Raw genomic sequence first — 9,912 nt, 5'->3', positions numbered from 1 at the left:
CTGTTCACGATTGCTATTATGATCTTGAGAATTCTTCTTAAATTTATGGTCTTAAAACTCGATTGTGGTAGTCCAAACAAGGGATAAGGATATATAAAAGATATCTTCTAGAAAATTCATGGAAAACCACAAAATTGGAAGAAGAGGAAGAATGAAGGGGGGAGAGCTTCCCAAGTCTCAAGTGAATAAAATATGGAGCAAAACTCAACTATGAGTCATCTCCCTTCACTAAAGAGCACCTTGAGCATCTTTATAAACTCTTAACCACAAAAATGTCGGTCAGTAACACCATCTTGTTCCATAGCTCAAAAAAGGTATTTATTTCACTACTGCTATTCTTGTAAATAATTCATATCTTCTTGTAGATAATCTTGATTAAATCTTCTCGTAAATAATTCATATCTTCTTGTGATAAATCTTGATCAAATCTTATAATAAATATTTTATGTCTTCTTGTTGATAAGATGTTGATCATATCTTCTTCAAATTTTGACCATATTTTCTTTCAACTTGGTCAAAAAATTTCTTCAATTATAAATATGGTTCAAATCTTATTTTAGATTGTCTTCAAAAGCATGAATTTTTTTTCTTTCATATTCTATGAAGTCAAATATATTGCTCTCATAAAATACTTTTGTTAACATCAAAACTCTAAGTATAAAACCAACTTTGTTCCAACACTCTTATCATTCATAAATTGAAGATCAATTGAAAGATTAAGGCAATAGTTCAATTTGCAAATCTACTAACACTTGTTCAAGTAAGACCACGTAAAAAAACTCTTCAAGCAAACTCCAGCTCTTTTCACTATATCCGTGAATGATCATTTACTAAGTTTGTCTTTATATATCTCAAACAAGTGTAGAGAAGTTTCAAGATCCCAAACACTTTTTATCATACACATCATTTGTAACTCTAGTTTATCTTTTATATTAGATTGAGTGTGTTTGTAAAAATCCTTTCTAAGTTGTAAGGTGACTGTAAAAATCATTCCTATGTTGAAAGGTGAAAATTGTAATTGATCAAGGTGAGATCAAGAAAAAAGATGTGAAGGAGAACATTCTGGTTCTGAAGCACATAATGAAAATCTCATGGTTGTGAAGACTAGACTAGTTTGAGTTGGGTTAACCAATATACTTTTTGTGTGAGATATTTCTATCCCTTATCTTTTATTATTTGCACACACAAATCATATTTTACTATAAACTAATATATTTTATTCACTTCTAACATACCCAGAACATTCTGGACATTCTGTTTCAACCAAGATTAATCTTGAGTTAATTTAAATTAAGCACGAGAATCAAAATTTTAAAAAGGTCACAATTCAAACCCCCTCTTTCTTGTGATTGACATTGCTGCTTCAACTACCTCGTTATTAGCTTTTCTTGACCAATTTTTGTTTCATCTAAGTCTTCTTTTTCATCGTATAGTGAGGATGAGCTTTCTAGAAGGTTTTGTGAAGCTTTTAAAGCTATTATTTTGCCTTGCTTTGCTAGTTTATCTTCTTGAAGAAGGCGCTCTTAAAGTTACAATAAATTCTTTTAATTTGAGTGTCTCAAGATTTTTGGTTTGACTTATGGTTGTGACCATTGGTCTCCATATGATGGGGAGCCATCTCAGAAACTTTCTTAGTCTATCTTAGACTGAGTATGCCTTTCCAAGGGAGCACATTTCATTTACTATGGTTATGAATCTTGAATAAATTTTATCAATAGTTTCTTCTTCATTCATCTCAAATAGTTCAAATTTTCATACACAAATATCAATCCTTGTTTCTTTGATGTGAGACGTTCCTTCATGATGAGTTTGTAATGTATCTCTAAACTTTTTGGCCGTATCACATTCATCAACTCTTTCACTTTCCTCCCTACTCAAGGAAGCAGATAGAAATAATTGAGCTTTAGAGTTCAAAGTATCTTAGCTTTGTCTTTTGTTGTCTAGTCTGCTTCTTTCTATTCAGCAGATGTTGGATCACTTTGATCTACTATTGGTAGAAGTTTCCATCTGTTATGATACACACATTCTTGTATCTTGTGATTTAAGGTATAATTGCATTTTTCCTTTCTAGAAGTAGTAATTTGTACCATCAAAATAAGGTGGTCTATTTGACGATCCTATTTCAATAATATATTTAGCTTTTGACATTGCTTCTTTTTTTTTTCTTGAATATTTTCCTCCAACACTTTGTAGGTGCTTAACCTTTAGAGGCAGAGCTCTGATGCCAATTGAAGTAGCAATATCAATCACAAGGAAGGAAGTTTGAATTGTGATCCCTTTATGAAATCTTAATTTATAAACAAAATGTTATGGTAAGTTAGAGCTAAATAAAAAGTCCAAAATGTTATGGGTAAGTTAGAGATAAATAAAACAGATTAGTTCTATGTGATATCTGATCAGTGAGTGAAAAATAAATAAGGATTAGGATAAAAAGATCACACAATAATGTATTCTGGTTCACCCAAGGTGAGTTACATTTAGTCGTCACAATTTGTGAGATTTTCCACTAATGTGCTTAGCACTAGAACGTTCTTGCTTTCGCACTATTTTTCTTGATCACTCTTGATCAGTTTTAGAATTCACCTTTCAACCTTGAAATGATTTTTATAGTTACATTTCAGTCCAAAAAGGATTTTTATAATTACCTTTTAATAACTTAAAAAAATATTTTTACAACATATTCAAACTATCTTAAGAGATAGACTTAAATTATAAATGATGTGTATGATAAAATAGTTTTGGATCTAAAAACTAGTCAAAACTTGTTTGAGATTGATTATCAGCAAGAATTCAATAAAGTGATCATTGAATATAACTAGAGAGAGTTGAAGCTTAGCTTAAGAGAAAAGCCTTGTTTCTTGAGTATGGATGTTTAAGAATGGAATGGTTGCCTTAAAAACTCTTGTCATTGTCTTCTCCTTGATATTTCTTTTAAAGATGAAGAGAGGATTGAAGAGGCTCAATATAGTCGTTATTGAACCTCTGCGAGCTGTTAGTTTAGATTAAAGTCTATTAAACACATGCGTTATTTGGTCTAAAATTTTCTTTGATAAAACTAGAACGTTCTTGCTTCTGAGTTTTATAGAGAACATGGATGAATGATTGAATGAGTTGTGAAGTCTTAGTTTTTTTGGCTCAAAAGCATGCAAGGTGTTCTGCAAAAGGATGCAACAACAGTGTGCTCATGTCGTTGTTGTCCTTGCTCACAGCTCATCAATCTGGAGATCAATCAGGTCATCAATCTAGAGGCTATTTTGCTTCTTTGGGCCTTCAATTCAAGTTCTGGGCTTGACTATTGATTTGAAAAGTCTTGATTTGCTTTAACTTGAGGTTTGGAATATGGAGAATGATTTATCTTAACTTTTTCTCTAATAAGAAATAATCATAATGTTCTTCTGATCAATCTCCAGTTCATTTTGACTTATAAGACATGATGTTTTTTATTTCTTTTCATGGATAGATCATTGAATTTTGTATAAATATATTTGATCACCTATCTTTGAATAAATCACTCAAGAACACAAGTTAAATAGTAACATAATCAAAATCATGATTTGTGATTAAATAACTATTTGTTTATCTCAAAACACTTGATTTTGGATTTTGCCTTAACAACTACACGACTGAATGTTTTTAAATTGTTTTCCACATATTGTAACTGTGCAGGTCACAAAAGGTAAAAATAGTTTATAGTACCTTTTCTACCATAGCAGGTGTTAGCTCTATTCTTATATCAAGACTTTAACTCTCCATAATGTCCTTCGTATTCCAAATTTATCATGTGCAGGTCACAAAAGGTAAAAATAGTTTATAGTACCTTTTCTACCATAGCAGGTGTTAGCTCTATTCTTATATCAAGACTTTAACTCTCCATAATGTCCTTCGTATTCCAAATTTATCATGCAATCTTCTGTCCATAAGTAAACTAACACATGACCCTTTTAGTTGTAAATTTTAGGAGTTTATATTAGTGATATGATTGGCAGTACTAAGGAGGTTGATGGTCTCTACCTCTTTGAAGATGATGCTGACCTTCAGGGAAAAGCGTATAAGTAATGGTATCAATTCAACTTTGGTTCATGAAGATGAAGAAATAATGTTGTGGCACTGTAGGCTAGGTCACCCAAACTTTTTGTATTTGAAGTATCTATTTCCAGATTTTAAAGAATAATAATCCAAATCAATTTTCTTGTAAGGTTTGCCAAATTACAAAATATAGTTGTTTCTCTTATTCCCCTATGACTTATAAACAATATAGTGCATTCACTCTAATTCATAGTGATGTTTGGGGACCTTGCATGGACCTTACACCGAATAGAAAAAGATGGTTTATAAATTTTATAGATGATGACACTCGACTCACTTGGGTTTATTTAATGAAAACAAAATTTGAGGTTGAAAACATATTCAAGAACTATTTTCAAATGATTCAAACACAATTTCAAGAAAAAATCGTATTTTTCCAAAGTGATAATGGAACAGAGTATTTTAACGAACACTTAAAACAATTTTTTTTCTTGAAAATGATATTATTCATCAAAGTTCTTGTGTCGACACTCCAAAAAAAATGGTGTGGTCGAATAGAAATATAGGCATCTTGAAATTGCTATAGCATTTTTGTTTGTAAGTAAACCACCAAAGTATCTTTGGGGCGAAGCAATTCTAACTGGAACATATTTGAAAAATAGAATGCCTAGCAAGATTTTGAGTTTTAAAACTCCTTTTGCTGTTTTCACAATTTTTTTTCTTCCAAATAATAAACTCTTATTCCGTATTCCTTTAAAAATATTTAGGTGTATTGTTTTTGTACATATTTATGAACCCACCAATGGAAACTTGATCCCCGAGCAAAAAAGTGTGTTTTTGTTCGCTATGCTCCCAAGCAAAAAGGATACAAATGCTTTGGTCCCATTTCTAAGAAATTTTTCATTATTATGGACAATACTCTTTTTGAAAACTATGAAGGTGCACAAACACGAGAAGGGGGTTGATTGTGTTTGTTTAAATTTAAAACTCATTTCTTAATTCTAATTCTGATTATAATTTAGTGACTTAACTGTTTGAACTAATCAGAGGTAGCAAAAAACAGACATAGCAGAAGCAAAAATATCATCAGATTTTATCCTAGTTCACCATCAACTTGGTAGCTACGTCTAGTCCCCTCACAAAAAAAAGAATTTATCCATTAATTCAAATATTGAATTACAACAACACCTGAACCTACAAGCCAGTCTTCTCAAAACAACCTGAACCTACAGACTTTTTGAGACAAACCACACATTGACCCTACAATCAAGTCTTCTCTACACAACTTGAGATCCACAGATTGTTAGATGCAAACTACCACCTGACTCTACAAATTATCGGGCTGGGTTATAATGAGTTGGAAACTTGTTTGGTTTTGCTTCTACTAAGCAGATTTGGTACAATATTTTTTCCACACTACAACACTTACAATATTTTGCTTTGAAATAGTGTTTTGCTAGAACTTAAAACTTGAAACTCTAAATACTTAGAAAAGTTGAACTCTTGAGGTTTTTCTGAATAAATTTGGTTTTTAGGATTTCTAACTTTGTTGGTTCGATGAGTTCTTCTTCAGCCTTGAGTATCTATTTATGGTCAACAAATACCTCTTCCAAATATAATTATAAAAGATATGTTCTGATAATATGTCCATTAGCCAATTCTTTATTTCTGAATCTGATATGAGCAACTCTTCCAAAAATATATGATGCGTATTTTCTCAGGATTGCTTTTGGAAATTATTCAATTGGGTCTTCTTTCATACTATTGATTGGATTTTGGGGCACAAAAAAAAAAATTAGGCCTGTTCTCGGACCTTTAGAATTTCTGATACAACCAAGTCTTTTTTAGTGTTTTGGTCAATCTATTAGACTTTGACCTTCTATTAAAGGTGTTAACTTGATTGTTGGAGTCTGATGTTGTGCTCCTTGAATAATTATGTCAAAGGCAAAGCTGCATGAATAAGAAACAAATTTGGTTCCAACAAAATTCATTTTGCTTTGTAGTGATCATCTTCAGAGGAAAAAAGAGAAAAAGAGGAAGATGTACATTATTATTTTTAGACAAAAAATTTAGATTTAGATTTTCCTTCTGAACATTTGGAATTATAAATGAAATTAAGATTTAAAACACAAAATTTGGGTGAATCAAGCCAAGATAGCCATCAACATAACATTCAGGACATTGCTTTACCAGAACTAGAGGATGAAATTGAGACAACTCAAATTGGTAACAAAGATATGCAACCCTTTGACCATGTATACTTATGGAAGAAAAAGGTCTCAAATAGTAAAACCAAGTGATTCTCAAAACTGCCAGACATTTGAGGACCCATCAGGTAAAAATACATCTAACTCCTCTCAACCCATTATGACGAGTCTAGCCCTAAACCAAAATTTGTTCCCATTAATTATGACCTTGTTGAACCCTAGATTGATAATTCTAGTTTTCTTGTTGCTGTTAGGAAACATCCTATTTCGAATTTTAGGTATAAGGTCCTGTACAAAACATTCGATTTTCAATTTTATATCTTATGATAAAGTGTATTCTACCTTTAGAGCTTTTATGTGTGAAATGATAAAAACAATTATTCTAAGAGATATACAACGAGGATCTATGGGTTCCTGAGTGGAAGGAAGGAGCCTTAGAGGAGATGAAAAATTTAAAGAAAAAAAATCAAACATTGAAAGAAGTGGATTTACCTAGAGAAAATACAATTGTGGGTGCCAATGAGTGTTTACTATTAAGTATAAGGCAAATGGATCAGTTGAGAGGTACAAGGCAAGACTTTTGTTGCAAAATTAAATACCATTAGGGTCCTCCTATCATTGGTTGTAAATTTAGATTAGCCATTACTACAACTCGATGTGAAGAACACCTTTTTAAATGGAGACTTAGAGGAGGAAGTTTACATAGACTTACCTCCTGGATTTAAAACTTTAATTATAAAGTGTGCAGGGTTCAAAAGTCCCTCTATGGCTTGAACCAGTCACCTAGAGCGTGGTTTGAGAGATTTTCACAATTTATAAAAAGGAGATCTCAGTGTCCAAATGAACCACCATGTTTGTGAAACACTCTTCCAAAGGTAAGATGGTTATGTTAATTGTTTATGTAGATCATATAATAATTATCGGAGATGATTAAGGTGAAATAAGTAACTTTAAGGCATCCCTTGTGGCAAAATTTGAAATTAAAGATCTTGGATCCGGAAAATATTTTTAGCAATGGAGGTTGCACTATCAAAAAATGGAATTGTAGTTTCATAGAAAAGTACATTATGGACCTTCATTAAGAAATTGGGATGATGGGTTGCAGACTAGCTAATACCCTCATAGATCCTAATCAGAAAATTGGAAGCAGTGACAATGGAAATCCTATAGATACAGTTCGATATCAAAGGTTGGATGGGAGGTTAATTTGTCTATCTTATACTCATCTGAATATAGCCTTTGGAGTGAGTTTAGTAAGTCAATTAATGCACTCACCGCATGAAGAACATCTTGAATTTTAAGGTATCTCAAGAGTGCTCTAGGCAAAGGTTTGTTTCCTCAAATGATTGAACAACAAGGCATTGAAGTATTCGCTGATCCAGAGTAGACATGATCTCTCACTGACATAAAATCTACCTCCGGCTATTGTACTTTTGTTTGGGGAAACTTGGTTATATGGAAGAGCAAAAAAAAAAAGTAGTATCCAAGAGCAACGCTAAGCTATATTATGATAACAAGGCAACAATTAGCATCTCTAAAAATCAACCATGTTGAAATTGATAGGCACTTTATCAAAGAAAAGGTGGATGATGGCCTTATTTTCATGTTGTTTGTGTCTACTGCTCAACAAGTTGGGTTACAAAAGGACCGTTTAAGTCTGACTTTGAGTTTCTTATAAACAAGTTGGGTATGATAGACATCTATCCACCAAACTTGAAGGAGGGTATTGACAACGGTTAGTTATAAGAGTATTCTAGAAGAATGAATTATTAGGGAGCAGAATCAATTCATTTCAGAATAATACATAATATGTAGCCAATAATTTTTTTCTCATCTCCATCAATGTGAATCTCCGTAGAGACCCAACAACAAACAAAAAATGGGATGTTCTGCCTTATAACTATCTCTACTTTTTTTTCATATATATATATATATATATATATAATCTATCATAATTTATGATCTATAATAAAAGGGATTGAGGAATTTGGTATAGCCTATTTATAAGAATACCAAAATTATCCTGAACAGTTTTCTAAAAAAAAATATAGTACTATTCGGTTATTAAAAAAATTACGTACTCTATCTTAACTATCCGCTAACACATTGTCAAAAAAAAAAAACTGTTCACTAACACAAGCATTTGTTTGATTTAAAATCAAAATAAAAAGTACACAAATTATTGGCTATAATTAACATGCGTTAGCACAATAGAAAAGCGGACACTCGTTTGGACGCCAGTCTCTATAAAAACATATGACTAAAAGCTTCATAATGCTTAAAATTTCATCCCTATCGAAGATCCCATAATATTTGCCCAAAACTTGTAACATGAACACACCATGCCATTCATACACTCTGCAATTTGTGCTCTATGATTTCAGACCAAATGGAATTGGACTAAATCTGCAAATGCCAGCTAAGGCCATACAAGTAAATATTAATGCAGTTGTAATGTAATAACAAAACCATCATGCTTGTCAAGGAGCCAGCAAAAATCAGCATGTTATTATGTAATAAATAAATAGTTTGGCTTATGTCATGGGAGATGGTTGAACTGTGCCTTATATATCCTGTATTTTGAGGTACAATTACATACAATTCTGCTTCTTTGAGTATAGGCCTTAACATGGAAGGATCCTTATCTTGCTGTACTTCATAAACCACACAAAACATTGTTGAAGGCATAGCAATGCCCCACTTGGACAAAAGAAACAATGCTGAACAATTGCAGAGGCTTCCTATCATCTGGAATTTGATATGTAAAAATATATTGGCCTCAAAATAAATAACCTTTATCAATATCATGAGGCTGATAATGATGCCCTTCCGACAGTCCTCTTTTTAAGTATGCCTGTAAATATTCGCTCTGCCTATCTGAGAGATATGGCTGGCTATCTGACTTTTTAAGTTTCTCTGAGTGTCGAGGTGAATAATCTGCATAGCCTCTACTTTTCCCAGAGTTTGATGGAGAATGACTTTCAGATCCTCGAGACTTATTTGGAGATAAAAGAGGTATGTAAAATTCACACCCTCGAGACTTATTGGGAGAGGAAAGTCGTAACTGAAGTTCATTTCCTCGAGACTTATTTGGAGATGGATGGGGTATGTGAAACTCATATCCTCGATACTTATTTGGGGAAAAAAGCGGTATGTGAAACTCATATCCTCGAGCCTTGTTGGGAGATGGAGGTGGTAGCTGAAGTTCAAATCCTTTTCCTTTAGCTATATTTTGGAGATTATTTGAAAACTGACTTCGGCGATCCTTCAAAAAGTTTAGTTTGGATGTCAGTCTTGTAAATGCAGAACCAGAGAAATTCTCTCCCTGCTATGAAATAATTTAATGAATAAGTCTATTTAGCTCATCAAATTTCAATATAATATGGTTATTTCAGTTCAAAGCAATTGCCTAGTCATCAGGCTGACAATAACTTGGCTACTTAACGAAACATATTCGATTTATTGTGTGTCAGGATTAGATTTTTCACATTTGATTTTGCTTGAACTTGATTTTCTTAACCTTGTTTGTTATGCGGGTTTATTATAAGTGATTCATGTTTATTAAATTTTATTTAGAAAGTAATTTTTGTAAAAATATTGTTTGGACTTTGATGAATTACCTATGTGTATAGGAATAAAGTAATTAAGATTCCTTATATACAAAGCATTGAAAATTCTT

General features: G+C 32.2%; 1 protein-coding gene and 1 long non-coding RNA gene across 7 annotated transcripts in view; one reads left to right on the top strand and one right to left on the bottom strand.

Annotated features, from left to right (window-relative positions):
• The first annotated feature begins 5,809 nt into the window (after positions 1-5,809).
• LOC140919303 (uncharacterized) overlaps positions 5,810-9,912 on the top strand; it is a 6,668-nt gene continuing 2,565 nt past the window's right edge. Inside the window, exon 1 of the long non-coding RNA XR_012162000.1 lies at positions 5,810-6,361. This is a non-coding gene — a long non-coding RNA (uncharacterized lncRNA). The remainder of the gene's footprint in view (positions 6,362-9,912) is intronic.
• Positions 8,479-9,912, bottom strand: part of LOC101498807 (rho GTPase-activating protein REN1) — a 34,645-nt gene continuing 33,211 nt past the window's right edge. For 2 of the 6 annotated variants that reach the window (XM_012712953.3, XM_012712952.3), the window contains exon 24: positions 8,479-9,498. In XM_012712953.3, coding sequence (XP_012568407.1) covers positions 9,013-9,498 — 486 coding nt within the window. In that variant the 3' untranslated portion in view covers positions 8,479-9,012. Of the gene's footprint in view, positions 9,562-9,912 lie in introns of all 6 variants that reach the window. The other 4 variants (XM_012712950.3, XM_004490374.4, XM_012712951.3 and 1 more) reach the window with 2 other exon arrangements.

This window comes from Cicer arietinum, chromosome 2 (genome assembly GCF_000331145.2).
Source record: "Cicer arietinum cultivar CDC Frontier isolate Library 1 chromosome 2, Cicar.CDCFrontier_v2.0, whole genome shotgun sequence".
Taxonomy (NCBI): Eukaryota; Viridiplantae; Streptophyta; class Magnoliopsida; order Fabales; family Fabaceae; genus Cicer; species Cicer arietinum.
This window is presented reverse-complemented; position numbering and strand designations above follow the sequence as displayed.